Source organism: Colias philodice, chromosome 31, assembly GCF_061535455.1.
Source record: "Colias philodice isolate Cphi_HAF_F1 chromosome 31, ilColPhil1 Martin Lab GWU primary, whole genome shotgun sequence".
Taxonomy (NCBI): Eukaryota; Metazoa; Arthropoda; class Insecta; order Lepidoptera; family Pieridae; genus Colias; species Colias philodice.
The window spans coordinates 2,329,290-2,351,230 of NC_143116.1; the positions used below are offsets into that span (position 1 = coordinate 2,329,290).

The following is a 21,941-nucleotide window of genomic DNA, read 5'->3' on the forward strand; positions in this document are numbered from 1 at the left end:
ATCGATTATGAGCCGCCACTCAAATCATTTTGCATGTGTTTTATGTCGAAGCACTGACTGATGTAATATGTGAAAATAATTTATCCTAATTTAGAGAAATTAAGCAAATCATCAGCCAGCTCTCGGACTATAAACTTCCGCGAACGGGCATTAAATTAGCGGCGGCGACAAAAGATGACAAATTGCTGGTTTTGCTGCAACTTGTAAATTACGAGCGCTTTCTACTTCTCTATAATATATTTTAATATTATAATAAATAGTAGGCCTAGACTAGCAGGCTTTAACCGACTTGTTAGAAATGATAGTAGTGTTTTGTGCGAAATTTCGTTTCACTTAAAAACATGTTGAAATTAAATAGTCGACGGTTTAAATGTGCAATATCATGTTTAAAATAATTTCATTATGTTTTGCGTGTAATTTCTTGTTATTTTCTTGCGACATCACGAAGTTTATTTTTTTATATATTTTGTATCGTTCTGATTTACAAGTGAATTTGTTAAACTCGTGAAATTTTACCTTTAGCGGAATCAATGGAAATCAATTTGAAAAGTTAAAGACGACCGAAAATATAGAAATACATTAATAAATCTCTTTCCCTTAAAAATATCTACCAATGAAATACCCACGTCCCACAGGTAGAAATTAAAGATTTTTAGGGATTTTATACGCGATCAGCGAACGTGGTCGAGGGGAGTCAAATAAATTTTATTTAAAATCCCTTAAAAATCTATAATTTCTAAATGTATAATACTCGCGTAAAATGAAACAACGAAATAATATCTATAGCAGTCTATAGACTATACCCACAATTATCAGTTTTCGGGTTCCGCTGGCCACTATAGTCCTGGTCGTCATCTAACTCGGCTGGTTTTGGCGGGTAACCGTCGACCGCGTCGGACGCATGCGTAGTTGTCACCGTGGCTTCTACCTGGAATTAAAAATATAATTTGGACTATATTTTGACAAAAGGATGATCTTTCGTTGGTGATAAATTATATGTCGAATATAGTGCTAAACAACATTTTGCAAATGTGATAGTGGACCGGCTCTTGATGTTGGTACAAGTTATTTTTTTATATTTTTGAGTAGGTAATTTAATTATTGGAATACTTTTGGAGAGTTAGTTTTAATCAAGGATTGCATAAATAGGCTGCAAGTCATTCCTATGGTTAGGTATATACGTATAATTTGACCATTATACATTTTCGTTTATTTGTATATTTTTCCACGCAACAAAGGAAAACTATTCAAGAATTGCACGCAGTTTTTACCAGGGTATTAGTAGAGGTATTACGTAAATAAAAGGTTCTATTTGGCACATTTTACTACGCACTATAAGCGACGTACAAGAAACTAGTATTTAAATATTAAATAAATATAAATAAATATTATTTCATGACAATTTTCACACACGGCACGATCTGATCCCATACTAAGCTTTCGCTTGTGTTATGGAAACCAGATGGCTGATAAACATATCTATATAATTTTGAATAAAAACTTATATAGATAATTAACACCCAGAAACAGTGCAAACATCAATGTTAATCACACAAATATTTGCCCCGGGTGGGAATCGAACCCAGGACCTCTGTCTTGGAAGGCAGAGCAACTACCAACCAAACCAACCGGTCAGTCAGTCATTTCACAGAACTATTTACGTACCTGCACATTGTAAGCCTCTTGATTAGAATAAATATCCTCCACTGGTTCTTTGACAGTGTAAACATTATTGTCTACAGTCATTGTGACGTCAGTAGCGACCGTTATATCCTGACCCGTTGCTTCGTTAGAATTATCTGTTCTCGCTTCAATAGTACTTTCGTTCTCAACGTGCGAGAGGTCTAAAGACTTTGGTCCTTCGAGTACTGGTTCTGTTGTTTCTTCATCGTTGCTTTTGAATGTTGGTTTGTCTGTTTCTGATGCTATTTCACTTAGAGTATCGTTCAGTTCTTCGCTCTGTAAGTCTATATCTAAAGTTGGTGATAGGTCACTGTATTGAGCGCGTATAGCAGTAACTAGCGCTAGGATTAGAGTCAATTTGATGCATGTGGAAGCCATCTTGTTTATATGGTCATCCTTTGGGTATCTGTAAAAGAGGTTATGTATTATGTTACGTAGTAATGTGAGATGTGACGACAATTATGCAAAAATTGATTATTTTTTTAATATTTTCTTGTGTTTGTTTTAGAAATAAAGACTTTTACGGATTTTAAATACGATTTATTGATCTATACAAATATTATAAAGAGGAAAGGTTTGATTTTTTGTTTGTTTGTTTGTTTGTATGAATTGAATAGGCTCCGAAACTACTTGGCAGATTTGAAAAATTCTTTCACTGTTGGAAAGCTACATCATTTCTGAGTGACATAGGCTAGGTTTTATCCCGGAAATCCCACGGGAACGGGAACTATGCGGGTTTTTTTTTGAAAACGCGGGCGAAGCCGCAGGCGGAAAGCTAGTAGATAATATTATTTATTAAGCGGACGTTACGCACACTTTACAGTTAGCGTGGCCGTGGTTACGAGGAGACATTATTTTGAAGTGAAATCTCTTGAGGCGCGTTGAGAGTAAAAATTCAAGGTCATGTCATGGAGTATAATATCTTTGAATCTTGCCAAAGAAGTTACACTTCTGACACGTGTACTCGGCACGCACGCTCTTTTTTGTTAGTATCGACATTCCTGTACGCGACCCTTTTGGGCGACCCTTTATTATTATCGACCTTTTTCGGATTGATAAAAAAGGGATTGCCGTGTTTTTGTTTTGGAAATATTTTTTGATTAGATAGATGTTGTAAAACTCCGGCCTACAATATCGATTTATAATTTGTAAACAATATTGAAGATGGTCTTATATTTTTTATTTAACTACTAGTTATGCCACGTGGTTTCACCCGTAGTGCTCCGTTCCTGTTGGTCTAACCGTAATGATATTATATAGCCTATTATAGGCTTCCTCGATAAATGGGCTATCTAACACTGAAAGAAATTTTCAAATCGGACCAGTAGTTCCTGAGATTAGCGCGTTCAAACAAACAAAAAAACTAACTCTTCAGCTTTATAATATTAGTATAGATGACCATCAGGTATCGGCGCACGCGCAGCCTCTTCACCGACTTTAAATAAAGGTGGTATGGTGTAAAAAAACATTGGAATTTATTAAGATCGCGTTTTGGGGGCACGTGCTGAGAACTGGATTTTTGTAGGGAAAAAATATTTGTCGGTGTTGGTATGGTTCCGTACATAATTTTTCACAAAGTTTGATTGTTGCTCTCTCAGATTGTTTGACGATGATTTGATAATTTAGCTTCCTCTATATCGCTGATAATTTAGTGTATCTCTAAAACGATAATTTTACTCGAATTATTTAGGTTATTATAGCTACTTAACACCTGATCAACCGTTATTATAACAAAATTATAAACGCGGAAGTTTTAAGAATTTACGGATGTGTGTTTGTTATTATTTCAAAAATTGTTATTCTTTCTTGCCAAAACATAATTTAGAGCACAGATAGATTATAATCTTGATTAGCACATACACTTCTTTTTACCCGGGAGATACAAGTGTCGCCGCGGGTTCAAGCGTGATATTGGTATAAAATATAGATTATGATTTCTCGAAATCTCACTCGCGGAACCCTAAAAACTCGCTCGCTCGCCCGAAGCGAATATCTGACATAATAACAACTGAGTCATTAGCCCTTGGTGACGTAACCGTCACATTTGAGTATTTAAATATTACTATACTAGTTGCTTGTCCCGGCTTCGCTTGGGTCACCAGGTAAAGAAAAGTTTAAAATTATGAAATTTTTGACTTTTTATGATAATACTAGATTTCCGCCCGCGGCTTCGCCCGCGTTTTCAAAGGAAATCCCGCATAGTTCCCGTTCCCGTGGGATTTCCGGGATAAAACCTATCCTATGTGTTAATCCAAGTTACCCTCTATTTGTGTGCTAAATTTCATTGTAATCGGTTCAGTAGTTTTTACGTGAAAGAGTAACAAACATCCATACATCCATACATCCTTACAAACTTTCGCCTTTATAATATATGTATATATGTATATTAGAATATTAGATATTAGAATTAGATTAACTCGTTCTCATAGTACCTATATTACATTTCTTTTTATTTTGATTAGCCCACGTTTTATTAGCGAAGAAGATATAAAATATAAATGTGTATAGTGCATGTGCATACATGTGCATAAATGTGCATACAGGACTTATCCTTTACGAGCTATCTCTGCCAAGCTACCCGACTTCGAGAATAGTACACATTGTAGTAATCTTCGGAACGTGAATTTTTACAAAAAATAAACCAGTAATGATGACCCGAAATCGATGCAACACTTGCGAAACGACAGTGAGCGATGATTTATTGCTGTTATATAATACACCATATGAATAAACGGTTTATAAACTATGTTATTACTTTTTAGTTTTTACTATATGTACGGTTTTGTAAGTTGAACTAGCCAGCCCTGGCTTCAGATATATACAGGGTGTCCCACTGTTGGTATACTAAGCTCGAAGGAGTTTATTAGCGTTATTGCATACGCTGAGTACGTAAAAAATACTTATAAAATTCCAGACGCATTTTTTTTTTCAAATAGATGAATTCTTAAAACTATGTGTACACCCATAACAAGCAACCCGCCCAACTTTGCCACCAGCACATGAGCTATCGTTTAAGATTATGTTTTCATAGACAAAATGCTCACATTAGAGAAGCGGTATATGCCGGCTGCGCAAAGCTAGAGAAGAAAACATGGATTTTCAGGAAAAATTTAGCCAAAAATGTTTGACGTAATTTTGTTGTTTAAGTATTTTTTACGTGATCAGTGTATGCAAAACTACAAGTCCCTTCGCACTTAGTATATGGGACATTAGTGGGACACTCTGTATACTGGGATACATGATAATATAGATGGTATTATTCGTTTATCATTTGGAAAAATATGTCCTTAATTCAAACGAAGAGAATTCGAATAAACAAAATTCGATAAATATGTAAAAAAGGGCGTGTGTGCACTAGTGTCAGAAGTGAAACTTTTTTGACAAGATTGAAAGATACCAAAATCGTCGCCTTACTCCATGACGTGACGGTATCGCCATGAAGCGACGTTGAACGTGCCTAAAGAAGTTTCACTTCCAAATGTATGGATACTGTTTCACTCGAAATACCTGTTCAGATCTATATGAAATTTGGTGCAGAGATAGACTATTATATAGCCTGTACCACGCGTGAAGACGCAGGATCAAGCTTGTTGTTAGAATATAATTTATTTATGTTTGTGTATCATCCTGCTGCTCTAGTATGTTGATCCCGGAAAGACGAGACTCGAATAATATATACAACCTTGACGCGCGACGTGGTCTGCGTTTACAAGTTTAGTTTAATTATTAATAATGGTTGGTTGGTAAGATGTATTTTTATATAGACGGGGACCGGGGTTATAGTTTTTCCCGTTGTTAGAAATGTACTTTCGTTGAGGAAAAATGTAGTTGAAGATTGCAAGGAAAAGTATTTTAAAGGATAACACTTGCTTAATATAATTATTATCCATACTATATTACTATATAATATTATAAATGCGAATGTAACTCTGTCTGTCTGTCTGTTACTCAATCACGCCTTAACTACTGAACCAATTGGCATGAAATTTGGTATAGAGATATTTTGATACCCGAGAAAGGACATAGGATAGGTTTTATCCCGGAAATACTACGGGAACGGGTTTTTCTTTGAAAACGCGGGCGAAGCCGCGGGCGGAAAGCTAGTATGTAAATAAGACAATTTATTGTAAATGTAATATGTATAAACAGTATTGTGATAACATCAATGTAACATGTTTCTGCGAATAAAATTATTATTGTTGTTAATAAAAAGCGTTGAGGTAATTTTACCCGACTTGCGCTAAAAGGAGAGTCGTGTTTTGAACTAATACTTCCTAGTTCCTACTAAAATGAAATACAGTAGGCGCGCGATAATCCGGCGCTCGCCAATCCGGCACGCTCAGTAGTCCGGCACTTTGGGACTCAGAGAGCCCGCTCTATAATCCGGCATTTTACATAGCTGAATGCCGGATTACTGAACGAAAACGTCATAAATGATGAACCTAATATGTAATTTTAATACTTATTTAATTAATATTTTAATTAATTTATGTATTTTTTTTTATAATAAATTCAACTTAGGTACCATTTTAAATATGAAGTCTTATTTCCTATACTAATTCGATAATCCGGCATTTCCGACAATCCGGCATAGAGGAAAAATTGCCGGTGCCGGATTAGCAAGCGCCTACTGTATTATTTTTACTTTAGTTATTAGATAATATGAATGTATATTGACTGACCGGTTGGCTTGGTTGGTAGTGGCCCTGCCTTCCAAGCCAGATGTTGTGGGTTCGATTCCAAACCGGGGCAAATATTTGTGTGATGAACATAGATGTTTGCTCTGTGTCTGGGTGTTAATTATCTATATAAGTATTTATTTAAAATTATATATGTATGTTTATCAGCCATCTGGTTTCCATAACACAAGCAAAAGCTTAGTATGGGATTAGATCGAGCCGTGTGTGAAAATTGTCCTGAAATATATTTATTATTTATTTCCTTATCGCTCTGTAGTTTAAACGGAGGAACGAATCCGCGGACAAAATAGAGTGTTATTATGTGTTATTCTGATTCACTACCAAGTATCTATCATCAATTTTCGCGTGAAAGAGTAGCAAACATAAATTCTTACAACTACATTTATAATATTATGAGGATTATAAAAAATTATCATAAAATTATTATCGGGTCGAATCTCAAAGTGATTGAACATTAAAAATTATATTGAAAACCTACAATCATTTTACGGGATTCCCGTTTCCAATAATTACCGGTAGCATGATGTTTTTTTGCACATGTACGTATAATTTATGATTGATGCCGCGATGCCCTTAGTGTGTTGCCCCCGGAAGGCTGCGTACCTTACAACCTTGGTTGTGTATCGTGTGTTGCAGATAATTGTATGTGTAATGGCAGATTGGATAGTGACTAGAATATATAAATTTTTTTTTTTTTTTTTTTTTGATGTTACATATCTGCAATCAGTCAGAAAAACTATAAGCAGATCGGTTGAAATGTGTGGACGATTGGGCGAATCTAAGGCCAGTGCCTTAGTTCGTCTTAATTAGGGAGCACGTCGGCTCTCTTCAGTCTTTGTATAGCTTTAGGCTGTAGGAGTATGTGTGATAGTGGGTTTGGATGGGATGTCAAACGATCTTTGTATTTAGTTGTAAAGCGATTTGCTTCTTCTGTGATTGTAGGCATTTCCAGATATTCGTGGATTTCTGTATTGCGGGCGTACCATGGAGCAGCAGATATCACTCTGAGAATGTTATTCTGTGTTCTTTGTAGGCAGTTTATATTTGATTTGCTGGCTGATGACCACAACTGGATTCCATAAGTCCAAATCGGTTTAATTACAGAGCAGTAGACTCTTAGTTTATTGCTCAGGGATAGACTTGATTGCCTCCCAAGAAGCCAAAGTAAGTTTCTGAATCTGAAATTCACTTCATTTCGCTTATTTTTAATATGTTCTTTCCATGTCATCCTTCTGTCCAGATAGAAACCCAGGTATTTGACACAGGTTGATTGTGGTAGGGTGTTGTTACCTAATTTGGGTGCTGGGCAATTTTCGCGTCGTAAAGTGAACGTAATGTGGTGAGATTTTGGGACGCTAGCTTTTATACGCCACTTGTTTAACCACTCCTTAGTGTGGTCAAGTTGAACTTGCAGCAAATTACTCGCCTCCTCTGGATTGGTGTTGCACGCCAGAAACGCTGCATCATCAGCATACGTCGCTATTGTAACATTTGGTAGCTGAGGAAGATCGCAGGTAAATATATTATATAAAGTAGGACCAAGAACCGAGCCTTGGGGTACTCCGGCATGGCAGCTGTGTAGAGCAGATCTTGCGTCTCCTTGTTTCACACGAAACATTCTCTCTCTAAGGTATGAGGCCAGTAAGGTATAGAAAGAATGTGGAAGATGTTTTTTAATCTTGTACAGTAATCCTTTATGCCATACACGATCAAATGCTTGTTGGATGTCTAGAAAAACAGCCGAACAGTATTCTTTTTTCTCTAGACAATGTCTCACAGTGTGGTAGACTCTGTGTACTTGTTCTATTGTAGAGTGTCGCGTACGAAAGCCAAACTGGTGATCAGGAATAACTTCGTCAGAATCGATGAATGAACGTAGCCGGGTAAGAGTAATCCTTTCCCACAATTTACTCAGAATCGGAGTTAGGCTAATAGGACGGTGAGATGAGGCGTCGTTGACTGGCTTTCCGGGTTTGTGTATCATAACTACTTCTGATATTTTCCAGATGGTTGGTACATGAGATGTTCTGAAGATTGCATTAAAAAGGGAAGTTAAAAACACGATGCACTTTCTAGGAAGCTCTTTGACAACCTTTGGAGTAATCAGATCAAACCCAGGAGCCTTTTTTGGGTCTAGTTCGGCTATCTCTTTCAATAATTCCCTTGGAGAAGTAGGTCTTATTGGTAAAGAAAGTTGCAAATCTTGATTTAGAAAACAATCTATTTCAGGGTCTTCAGGGGTTTCCGCTTCATTCGGCTTGAACACTTCAGCGAGATAACGGGCAAATGTCTCTGCCTTTTCTGCTTCTGTACGAGCCCACGTGTTCCCGTTCCGAATTGGTGGAGAACACTGTTGGGGTTGTGGTAATATTTTGGTGGCCTTCCAAAGGGAATGTATTCCATGAGCACTAGGAGACATGTTTTCTAATCTTTGTTTGACGGATTCGTTTGTAGTTATACTAAGAAGGTTTTTAAGATCTTTAATTGATTTATTTAACCGTTTTTTATCCTCGCAGTTACGAGAAAGCTGCCAAACTCGTCGAAGGCGACGCTTTTCTCTTATTTTATCGCGTAATTCGAGTGGAATCAAAATATCTGTATGTGACTCTTTCAGGGTAGGAGTGCTTATCCACGCTGCCACTTGAATCAGGTTGGTTATATAAAGTGATGCATGCTCCACGTCTTCAGCAGTTTTAAGTGGGAGCTTAAGATGAACATTGTCTTCAAGGTGTTTACGGAAGCAGTTCCAGTCTGTTTTTCCATTAGTTAAATACGAGCTCTGAGTGTCTCGGAATAAGGCAGTTGAACCCACAGTCAACACTACTGGTGTGTGATCGGAAGATCCATCTAGGCTTGACTCGGTATAGGTATTCTGTTGACATATACCTTTTGTTATAAAAAAGTCTAGAAGATCGGGTGTTTTATTTGTGTCAGTGGGCCAATATGTAGGTTCTCCTGTAGACATAGTAAGCAGATGGTTGGCTACAACACTATTTTTCAATTCCCTGCCTCTGGGAGTTACCAGTCTTGATCCCCAGTATGAGTGCTTTGCGTTCCAGTCACCGCCAGCTATGAAACGTGCTCCCAATCCTTTGAAGAATTCAGTAAACAAATTCTCTTTAATGATATGACGGGGTGGACAGTATATCGCTGAGAGGATAAGTGGTCCAGTTTTATCATTTATCTGTATGGTTGTAGCTTGTAGGTAGGTGGTTTCACACGGACCGAGAAGACAATGTTTTATATTATCTCTAATTACGATTGCAGTCCCAGCATGAGCTCCACCGTCAGGGTGCGAAGTGAAATAAACACAGTATCCCCGAATGCAGATACGCGATCTTGACGTAGTGTGGGATTCTGATATAAGACAGACGTCGAGCTTGTTAGTTCTCATGATAATCTCAAGTTCATTAGCATTAGGAGCAAGTCCATTGATATTCCATGTGGCAATACGTAAGCAGGTCATTTTGAAAGTTTTGAGATGAGTGTGGTTATAAGTCCTACGAGAGAACCTATTTGTTGAATTAAGAGATCCATTTTCTCACTTTGTTTGGCAAGTATATCTTCTAATATGGAATTAGATTGTTGGAGAATATATAAATAAACGTTAATATTAATTGCGATTTTTTTATGGATCTAGCTATGAATGGCTAGTAACTAGAATATAAATTATAATGGTATGTTATCTACAATTGTAAATTGCACTTAATTATAACTTGATAACTGTGCTTTTTGGCATCTCTCGAAGTTTTTCTAGGTGATAGTAATTAAAAGTCTAAAGCTTTGTCTAAAACCTAATAAATTATATACCAAAACCTTTCAGAATCACTCTATCTATTGAAAAAAACTGCATCAAAATCCGTTGCGTAAACTTTAAAGATCTAAGCATACAGACGTACAGACGGCGGGAAGCGACTTTTTAATATGTATTGATGTAGTGAAGTTACATTCTCTTCGTTAGGGTTAACTCTTTTTACATAATGAAATATTTTTTTCTTTTTAAAGTGAATTAAAATCACTATATTCAAGCTCTGAATACCATAAGATAATTATAAAATAAATCGTACCAATAAAATGTATAAATTGTACGTCACATAAAAAATGGAATATAGTATGGATTGAAACGTAATGTCTTCAATGATTCATTGAAACTAGACATTTGTAACGTTTACTGAATGCCATTATTGACTATAACATTAAAGATAAACGTTTAAGATTGCGTAGATACGTTTGTTAGCAATTTGTAAAGCGGTTTGTTTATATTTTGTTAAATAATATTTAAAAGGTTTTTTTTATTATACGCGAAGTTTTCCACAATTTTGAATATTTATTTTGTAAGTGCTGTGCTTATATTTGCGACTTCGCTCATATAGAGACTATCCCTTTGCTGAATTATATGCAACTCGGTTCAGTAGTTCCAACGGAATTGAATAACAAATACATATTCATAAAATTTCATATGGAGGACATAAAAGGTGTAATGGTTAGATACCCTGTCTTTTTCTTGAAATGTTTTCGGTTCGATAGATCGTGTTGAAATAATAAGTAATATGGTATATTTGTATGTGTTTTCCTAAAGCTTTTGTAACTTTATATATACCTATGTATCATTTAAACAATTATCTGTAAGTATTTGCGATTATCTAAAATAGCTGAACCGATTTTGGTGTAAATTTTAATGCATCGATTTTTTTACTAATTCCCTGTTAAATTTAAACTTACGCAAATATTTATAGATCCCCATAGTCTTATTTAATTTGAATTAATATATGTAGTAGATACAAATAAATAAAACTGCCGTTAAGCTGCGCTCGCGCACCTTGACACACAATAGTTGTGTTTGCATACTAGATTGTTGTGATTAGTGATTACTGTCATGGTGGTCATTTGCCGCCAAAATATAACATCTTGGTAAAATTGAGAATTTTTTTTAAGAATAGAAAAATGGGATCACGAATGGCCTAGACGTCACGTCGACTGTTAAGAAATTGTTTGTCTGTATGTTTTTTAGTTCCGGATGATATGTATACGAAAGAGCTAATTGGATTTTGATGGGACAACGAGTGATTGAATAATGTGAGAATGGATGTGATCATCAGACCATCTCGATGGTACCATATTATTCAACTAATTGTTAAATTTAATAATTATTTGTACAAAAAAAAGAAGTAGGTATGTGAAATTAGCATATTAATAAAAGTTTAAGTTTTCTCGCCAAAGGAAATGTGTTAAACTAATTTTATTAAATTACTAGCGGTCCGCCCCGGCTTCGCCCGTGGTACATATGAAAAATAGATGTTGGCCGATTCTCAGACTTACCCGATATGCACAGAAAATTTCATGAGAATCGGTCCACCCGTTTCGGAGGAGTATGCAGACTAACATTGTGACACGAGAATTTTATATATAAGATTAAAGATAGTTAAATTTTATTATTTTCTCGACCTAATAAAAGCGTGTTATGATGAAGCGATCATGACACACTAATTAACTTTAAAAAACCAGTAGTATATGTTTGTTTACAAAACATATTCAAATTTGCGGTGACGCGCGCCATCTTGGATTATTTCCAGTAAATAAGTAATAATGTATTCATATTGGTTGTCGATTTTAATAATGATGGAAGTGCACTGCGCACGCGTTGGTTGGGTTTTTCACTTGGGAAGTAATTATCTAGGTATACTAATATTATAGAGCGGAAGAGTGTGTTTGTTTGAACGCGCTAATCTCAGGAACTATGGGTCCGATTTGAAAAATTTTTTCACTGTTAGATAGTCCATTTATCGAGGAAGGCTATAGGTATGCTATTTATCATCACGCAAAGACAAAAAGGAGCAGAGAAATGCGAGAAAAACGGCATTGCACAGCTAGTTTATAATATGAGTATAGATTTACAGACAGTAATCATACTATTCCAATATATTTTCTTTCATTCTGTATGTCTATCTATCTGTATATATGTAAAGACTAGCTTTCCGCCCGCGGCTTCGCCCGCGTTTTGAAAGAAAAACCCGCATAGTTCCCGTTCCCGTGGGATTTTCGGGATGAAACCTATCCTATGTGTTAATCCAAGTTACCCTCTATATGTGTGCTAAATTTCATTGTAATCGGTTCAGTAGTATTTGCGTGAAAGAGTAACAAACACACACACACACATCCTCACAAACTTTCGCATTTATAATATTAGTAGGATAATATACTTAGATAGATAAAGAAATACACGTCGCAAAAGGAAAAAATCTTCCATCCAATAATAAGTTTATAATCACACAATTTATATGCACATTTCATTAATTATTTTACAGCTGTTTAATAGATACAAGTCTCTCATAATATTAACATCTATACTAATATTATAAAGCTGAAGAGTTTGTTTGTTTGTTTGTTTGAACGCGCTTATACTCGGAAACTACTTATCCGATTTGAAAAATTATTTCGGTGTTAGATAGCCCATTTATCGAGGAAGGCTATATATATCACGCTATATATATAGGCTATATAGGCTATATATATAGGCTATATATCATCACGCTAAGACCAACAGGAGCGGAGCAATGCGGGTGAAACCGCGGGGAACAGCTAGTAGTCATATATAAAGTGTATTTACAACTATTTTTGTAAACCCGTTTTGCATGTGAGTTTAATACTGACATACATACACATATTGATTGTAAATTTATACTTAACAAGCTTTCTGCCCGCGGCTTTGCTCGCGTAGTCTAAAACTTACAAATTATACTAAAACCTTTCTCGAGAATCACCTGTTAAAAAACAGCATCAAAATCGTTTGCGTAGTTTTAAAGATTTAACCATACATAGGGACAGAGAAAGCGACTTTATTTTACCCTATGTAGTGATAAAACGTTATAAACAAACAAATTCTTGTTTGTTTGATCGCGCTAATCTCAGGAACTAAGGGACAGATTACAAAAATATTCTTTCTTGGTAACTTTTAATAAGATTTGTAGAAACTATACTTAAAAAAAATTGTATATAATTATGGCAGTTGACTACTAGGATATAAAAGCATATTATAGCGTTATTATCGATCGCCATATCACTACATAGTATAAAACTAAAGTCGCTTTCTCTGTCCCTATATAGAGCAGGCTCCAAGGAGATGTTCGTTTGCAAAAATAGCGGACCTAAATCTGACTTCTGATATATATTGTATAGGTCCCAGACATCCTATAGACAGATGTTGCCAACCAGTTTTGTGGTCCCCCTGCCCGCACCCCGGTAATTAAATATGGCATACAAAGAAAAAAATAAAAATTTCCAAAACATGCCGTGTGGGGTATCAAATGAAAGAGCTTATTGAGTAGATCACGAATATATAGCATACTATATACATTTCTTACAATTTCTCTAAGATTTTTTAGAAAATTTACGAAAATGGTCCATTTTTGAGTTAACTTTAAACCACTATAGATTGAAAACTCATGAATATATTTTTTAAATTATTATTTTAAATAATTAACAATAGTCCATTGTTTACGATTCAATATTTCGTACAGTGAAATAGTTGCATGGGGGAGTGGGAGGAGCATTCAAAGATGGCGAGTATATTTTCAAGTTCATATCGTATATAGTTATTTTCATCAAATCCACCACATAGCTCACTTATATTATATTACGAACTATTGAATCATAAACAATGGACTATTGTTAATTATTTAAAATAATAATTTAAAAAATATATTCATGAGTTTTCAATCTATAGTGGTTTAAAGTTAACTCAAAAATGGCCATTTTCGTAAATTTTCTAAAAAATCTTAGAGAAAGTGTAAGAAATGTATATAGTATGTTATATATTCGTGATCTACTCAATAAGCTCTTTCATTTGATACCCCACACGGCATGTTTTGGAAATTTTTATTTTTTTCTTTGTATGCCATATTTAATTACCGGGGTGCGGGCAGGGGGACCACAAAACTGGTTGGCAACATCTGTCTATAGGATGTCTGGGATCTATACAATATATATCAGAAGTCAGATTTAGGTCCGCGATTTTTGCAAACGAAACTCTACTGAGAGTCCGGTCTAATATTCCTATGTATGCTTTAATCTTTAAAACTGCGCAACGGATTTTGACGCAGTTTTTTTAACAGATACCTAGAGTGGTACTCAAGGAAGGTTTTAGTATATAATTTATTAGGTTTTAGATAAAGCGGGCGAAGCCGCGGGCGGAAAACTAGTTTTCTTATACATCTTGCAAAGGGAAATTATTTTAGTTTATTATTATTCACTTACTAGCGGTCCGCCCCGGCTTCGCCCGTGGTACATATTTACGTTTTCTCTACATAAGAACCATCCTCGTTCTTCAAGGAATATAATAAGAAAAGAATTATCGAAATCGGTCCACCCGTTCACGCGTGATGCCGTGACCAAGGAAAAGGTTCATTTTTATATATATAGATAATAATGATAAATCAGTTATTCATAATATTATGTATGATTAAGCATAGATAAAAAAACTCGTTTATATAAAAACTATACTTGGCTTAAAATTGTAGATTTATTTAAGTAAATATTGGAAGCTTATGATAAAATTGCCATATAATTTAAATAGAAATGTAATTTTAATTATTTATATCTATTTTTAGTTGCTGTTTTCGTATTAGATACTTCTTGAAGAAAATGCTAATTTATGGAAAATTAATATTTTTGTTTGTTCGTAAATGTTTCTAGAATGTCGCTATGCTTATTTTAAAATGTCGATTTTTGGTGTTTTTTATAATTTAGAATTATATGGAAAAACATGTACATATATTGGTGTTACTTTTTATAATTTGGGATAAACGCTTCTTAATATAATGCCTCCGTAAGTTATAATTTATATAAAGCTTTGGTAAATTTATTTTCGATTTAGTCGTTTCGGAGCTATTTAGTACAAACAAACAACATTCATTTTTCTTTTCATTCAAGTCAACAACCACTATAAATAAATAAATAAATAAATATTATATGACATTATTACACAAATCGACCTAGTCCCACAGTAAGCTCAATTAAGGCTTGTGTTGTGGGCACTAGGCGACGATAAATATAATATTTAATAAATACATATATAGATAATAACACCCAGACCCAAGAACAAATAATTGAGTTCATCACACAAATATTTGCCCTGACCGGGGATCGAACCCGGGACCGTCGGCTCAGTAGGCAGTTACTTTACCACTGCGCCAACCGCGTCGTCAACTATAATGTTCGTTAGGAAATAATCATAGGTATTTTAATTTCTTATTAAAATAAGTGCTACATTTTTCCAACAGATTAAAAATGCTCTCGAAAAATCGAGGTACTAACATTTTTAATTTTACATTCTAAAATACTTAAGTGAAAATGTATATTCACGACAATTTTGTTCAAAATTATGTTATCAAAACATATATACTACTAGCTTTCCACCCGCAGCTTCGCCCGCGCAGTCAAAGAAAAACCCGCATAGTTCCCGTTCCCGTGGGATTTCCGGGATAAAACCTATCCTATTTCCCGGGATAAAAAGTAGCCTATGTCCTTTCTCGGGTATCAAAATATCTCCATACCAAATTTCATGAAAATTGGTTCAGTAGTTTAGGCGTGATTGAGTAACAGACAGACAGACAGAGTTACTTTCGCATTTATAATACATATTAGTATGGATTTCTCAATACGAAAATAAGTACAGGCTATATTAAAAAGGCTTTCACGGTTTTGAAAAAAAACTTTGTAAACAAATAATCATTTTTAATCAAGAGCAAGATTAATTCTCACTTATTAATTATACACATTGGTTTTTAATTAATTTTGTATTCGTTTTACCCGACTGTGCAAGGAGGAGGGTTATGTTTTCGAGTGTATGTATGTATGTATGTGTATTTGGTACATTCTGAAGTTTAATAGATATCAGCTTGAAATGTTTTTTTAAAAGTGCTTCTAGAAGAAGTCTTATCTATACTAATATTATAAAGAGGAAAGGTTTGTATGTATGTATGTATGGCTTTCACGCATAAACTACTGGACCGATTTTCATGAAATTTGGCACAGATAATCTTAAGACCCTGAGAAAGAACATAGGCTACCTTTTATTGCGAAATATGTACCTCGGGCGAAGCCGGGGCGGACCGCTAGTTGAATAAATAAATGTTTGAGTTTGAGTTTATTATTCATGATAGAGTTACATTAATAGTAAAACTATTAAAAAACTAAATTGGTGATTTTTTTCTCAGGTTTTTGAAGTGAAACTTCTTTATCGGGGTTGGAAAAAAATTTAGTGTAACATTTTTGCGTTACGCGCCATCTTGTTTTTATCCCTACCACGCGTGATTGACGTATTTCTGTAAAGTTGTATACATATAGTAAATTATTTTTTGAAAAATAAGTTCATAAAGAAGTTTCACTTCTTACGTGTGTACACTAGTACACGCACACATTTTTTTTTTCTAATAATCATTTGTTAATATAATATGATCGATCGTATTGATCGTTGATAATTTTTTACTCTAAAAATTTATTCGTAGGTATATAAGAAGGTTATTTTTTTTTTTTTTTTTTTTTTTTTTTTTACAGTTCGGATATCGCAGATCCATATTTTGTTAGTAAAATAAAAAAAAAACCTAAGTATTAGTGTTAATAATTATGTCTAAAAAAACTAAAAACTAAGTCCTAATAACTAATAACTAAGTCCACCATAGGACACTCTACGCATAGACAAGTCGCTTTGATGCAACAAGTGTACGCACAAAGTGTCCCATGATGGGCGCACTTACATCCTCCGCGATGGTCCTTATTATACTGTTTGAACTGCCCCGCACTCTCCTTAAAAGAGAAGCTGTTTGTTTGCGAATGACGGCCCAGAAATCCGATGTGTGTGCTTGAGCAAACATCCCGGAGGCGCTGCAGAAGCGTGGCAGTTTCAACAGCATTCGGAAGGCATTGTTATACAGGACACGAAGAGTATTTATGTCCCGAGTACAATCCATTCAATATACAATCCATTCGGTAGAGCTAATATTATAGCTCTACCATTTTATAAAATACTAGCTGTTCCCCGCGGTTTCACCCGCATTGCTCCGCTCCTGTTGGTCTTAGCGTGATGATATATAGCCTATAGCCTTCCTCGATAAATGGGCTATCTAACACCGAAAGAATTTTTCAAATCGGACCAGCAGTTCCCGAGATTAGAGCGTTCAAAGAAACTAAGGGATATAAAATTAAGCTTACAAACAATTCTCAGTCCTATACAATATGTAAAATTTCATCAAATTCGAAAGAAATTGTAGGTATACGATCTATTTTCAAATTAACTTATAAGCGAAAATATCGTAAAAATCGATCGAGCAATTTCAGACGATTTTGTTTGCAAACAAAGTGACAAGAAATTTTTTTATATATTGATTTATCGATAGGCAATAGAAATAGAGGTGGAGTGTGTGTTAATGTATTTCTAATTTATTAGCAACTGCCTTGATTGATTTAGATTAATTTTATTTGCAAGGTTCGTTTAGAGGTCTTATTGTATTAAGCTCTTATCCGGTTAATGTTAAACTAGTAGATTTCCGCCCGCGGCTTCGTCCGCGTTTTCAAAGAAAAGCCCGCATAGTTCCCGTTCCCATGGGATGTCCGGGATAAAACCTATCATATGTGTTAATCCAAGTTACCCTCTATATGTGTGCTAAATTTCATTGTAATCGGTTTAGTAGTATTTGCGTGAAAGATTAACAAACATACATACATATATACATCCATCCTCACAAACTTTCGCATTTATAATATTAGTAGGATAGGATAAGATTATCGATATATTTATTACGTTTGTTTAAAATAATATATATTATTAAGACAAATTATCTCGATATGGAATTTTATAACTTAAAAAGTTATTTATATGTCTAGACGTTGAAGTCTTTTCAAAGGAAAAACGAGATTTACTCCATAGAGATATTTCACTGATAAATATTTAGTATTCGTAAATATATTTATTCTATATTGAAACAAATGATTATGTATAAGTTGAATTTAATAATATAATGAATAAATTAGTTTTAAATCCGTTGAAAATCGTTAATTTTCCAAAGAAACACACAAGAAAGCACTTAGGTATCTCGATACTTCGACTTAACTTATGACAGTATAATCAAAAGCTAAATATGCAAAATCGACAGTAAACATTTGTAAATAAAAGCAATCAACTGACCAATATTAAAATCACAACGTTGCGTTCAACAAAATATCACACAATTTTCGATCACAACACACCAAAAATCTGACACCACCGTACCGTCGTAAATACACAACAGGAATTTTAATTTGTACCAAAATTACGGACAGTTATTTACCGGGAAACGAGTGTAACGTTAGATGCAGCGTGGACACGTCCGTGCGCTGTCACGGTCGCGCTCAGACTGAATGTCGGCGCGCGCGCAGGTGATTTTTACACGGATCAATGGTGGATCGCGTCATGCGATAGCCGCTAGAGCTTTTTCGGTTATCGATTTTCCGGTGTTGATAATTATTGTCTTATCGTGTAAACTGTAAAGTCATGGTTTGTGAATGTTTCGTTGGGAAATTGTTAGGATGTGAGTGTAAGGTTTCGTGGAAATGTTAGGTTGTATAGATAAATGGGCTAGACGTTTTATTGCTACATGAATGAAGGTACTTATAGCTGCACCTAATAGGTGAAATAGAGGAAAGATTAAATGTAAATAAAAGGTATTTTCTATTTCTAACTAGTTTTAATTGTTTTATATGTTTTAGTTCTTTGAATGGAGTTTAGTTTTAATATCTCTTTAAATATCTCTATTAATTCATGTATTTTTTCCTTGGTCATCAGATCAACTGGAACCGTCGGCAAGCAACTCGACCAATTTCGCTAAATCTTGTTTCATTTGTTTTTGTACCAACAAGCCAAAAGAATCGCTTCATTTCACACGTTTTATACGCTCGTTGAAGCTTACGAGGGAATAGGACGTCTGACAGTTCAGCGAATGCTTTTAAAAACATGTAAGAATAACAAACGTTACCTATTTATTTTGTATGTGAAGTTATAAAATATTAAAAATCGGTTTCAAGTTTTACTACGTTCTATCAATCTATTATATCAGTTCATGTACATATGACTCTTTTGGTGACGAAAACCTCATTCACTATACTATTATCTATGAGCATTGTTCGAAGAACAGTTGTTTTGGTGATTAATAACTATACACACAGACTATATTTTACCTACCTTTCATTTCTTTGTTATCAATTTTAATAGCTAACGCGGCACCTTTGATGATAATAAGTTGGAAAGAGGTGACGCTATTTGCGGAATTTAGTGTTACATCCTTCCTGTCCGTGTATTAGTTATTTTTTTTAATACTATTGGTATAAATTTAATGAATGAATGAATATTTTTTTTCATTCATTCATAAATCTACATCCTCTATTTCGACCCTCTGCTTTTTTTAAATTATGTACTATCAAATTTTGTTCTTTAATGAATCAAAATCATCAGTCAATCTTCTGTATTTGTTCGTAAAATAATATATAAAAATTGATCTATGTTCAAGCGGTTTAGACAGACGTTTAAATATACATAAATATAATCCTATATCCCTTCTTTTTTTAATAATATTACCAATCCAGCTTTACAATGTCGTATTTAAATATACAAACAATGGGACATAGAACCATCTTCTTTCTGGAAGTCGGTTAAACATAATAAAAATTACGATAACACGTTAACATAGGTACAAACTGGAATAAAAAAAATGTGTGCGTGTATTAGTGTACACACGTAAGAAGTGAAACTTCTTTATGACCTTATTTTTCAAAAAATAATTTACTATATGCAACTTTACAGAAATACGTCGAATCACGCGTGGTAGGGATAAGTAAAAGATGGCGCGTAACGGAAAAATGTCACGCGTAACGAAAAAATGTAACACTAAATTTTTTTCCAACTCCGATAAAGAAGTTTCCCTTCAATGAACAGCACTGATAATTCATTTACTTATTTATTTACATAAATGACACACATTGCATGACTTGGTCCATTCTATCGATCGAAATTCGTATGCAGCGAGCGGCGTAGTAAGGGGTGGACCGGTTTTCAATTTGTTTGGCGTTTATACTCTATATTATAGAGTACTGGCTTTATACTGCGGTTTAGTCCGCGCATGGAAATTCCCATAGTAATTAGATATTTCTTCGTCTTATATATTTAACGTGTGAATAAATATTTAACGACATAATTATTAAAAAAAAATATTTTTATGGTAAAATAAAAGGTCTTCACCAAAATATTGCTCTGTCGTCTTTTTCAGTCTTTCAATTGTGTAGGTTGACCGGATTATTGTTATTTATGTTTCGTTTAGCACTAAGGCTGACCGCCTCCTTGGTACAGTGGTTGACGCGTGAGCGTAGAACTGAGGGGTCCTGGGTTCGATTCCCGGTGGAGACGAAGAAAAAAAAATGTCTCGGTCTGGCAGGACACAGAAGGCTGATCACCTACTTGTCCCTAAAGAAAATCGATCAGTGAAACAGATGTATGAATAATGCATCTGCCCCTTACCCCACTAGGGGACACGGGACTTCACTTTAGCACTAAGGCTACTTTTTACTTATATCCTACGAGTGAAGTCGCAGCACACAGTATTAGTAGTAAGTAATTTGTTGTAAGTATGGGCTAGTAAGAAAGTGCGCGCACGTAGCGACGCAACTCCCCATAGAGTTGATGGGAGAGACTAAATATTTAGTTGCGGAGCATTGAGATATACATATGGAGACGACACCGCCTACATCACTTATGTTCCGCTCAACATAAGCCATATGGCTTTACTGCACGCTCATTTTTTATTTTTGAAGTGAAACTTCTTTATCGGGGTTGGACAAAAATTTAGTGTAACTTTTTTGCGTTACGCCGTACGCGTGACATTTTTGCGTTAGGCCGTACGCGTGACATTTTTGCGTTACGCCATACTCGTGACATTTTTAAGGTCATAAAGAAGTTTCACTTCTTACGTGTGTACTCTAGTACACGCATACATGTTTTTTTTTAAAGTGAAACGCATCAAATATGCCTTCGTGTGTGTTACGATATTGCACAAATAATACAAATAATACGGAAAAGTGACTAACATGACTTTACATCGGTAAGTACCTAACTAGATAATAATTTTTAAAACTTAGAGCAAAAAAATGGCGCACAGATTTTGTTCGTGGTGTCTCCTCCATACGTAGTAATATTATCTCAATGTTGCGGAGACAAAAGTTGCTCTTGCGCGCTAGCTCTCAAACTATGGTTTAATATTGTTTTAACAAAATCACTATGGGCTGATTTTTCAATCCTTGGATAAAACATATTCGTCGAATAATATATAAAACTACCATTTTAAAAACGTAGAATATAACCGTATAAAACGTAGATAAAACCTATCCTATGTCCTTTCTCGGGTATCAAAATATCTCTATACCAAATTTCATGCAAATTGGTTCAGTAGTTAAGGCGTGATTGAGTAACAGACAGACAGACAGAGTTACTTTCGCATTTATAATATTAGTATGGATTATTCTATTTGTGTACGAAAA

At 34.7% G+C, this 21,941-nt stretch overlaps 2 protein-coding genes across 3 annotated transcripts in view; one reads left to right on the plus strand and one right to left on the minus strand.

Moving 5' to 3' along the window:
• PAPLA1 (Phosphatidic Acid Phospholipase A1) overlaps positions 1 to 21,941 on the plus strand; it is a 92,432-nt gene that overhangs the window by 34,804 nt on the left and 35,687 nt on the right. The gene's annotated exons all lie outside the window — the stretch shown is intronic.
• LOC149475103 (uncharacterized) overlaps positions 1 to 21,941 on the minus strand; it is a 60,827-nt gene that overhangs the window by 31,647 nt on the left and 7,239 nt on the right. The window contains exons 1-3 of one of the 2 annotated variants that reach the window (XM_089713831.1): positions 18,565 to 18,758; positions 1,666 to 2,089; positions 808 to 928 (exon numbers count right to left, since the gene is read on the minus strand). In XM_089713831.1, coding sequence (XP_089569957.1) covers positions 808 to 928; positions 1,666 to 2,061 — 517 coding nt within the window. In that variant the 5' untranslated portion in view covers positions 2,062 to 2,089; positions 18,565 to 18,758. Of the gene's footprint in view, positions 1 to 807; positions 929 to 1,665; positions 2,090 to 18,564; positions 18,759 to 21,941 lie in introns of those variants that run through there. The other variant, XM_089713832.1, reaches the window with a different exon arrangement.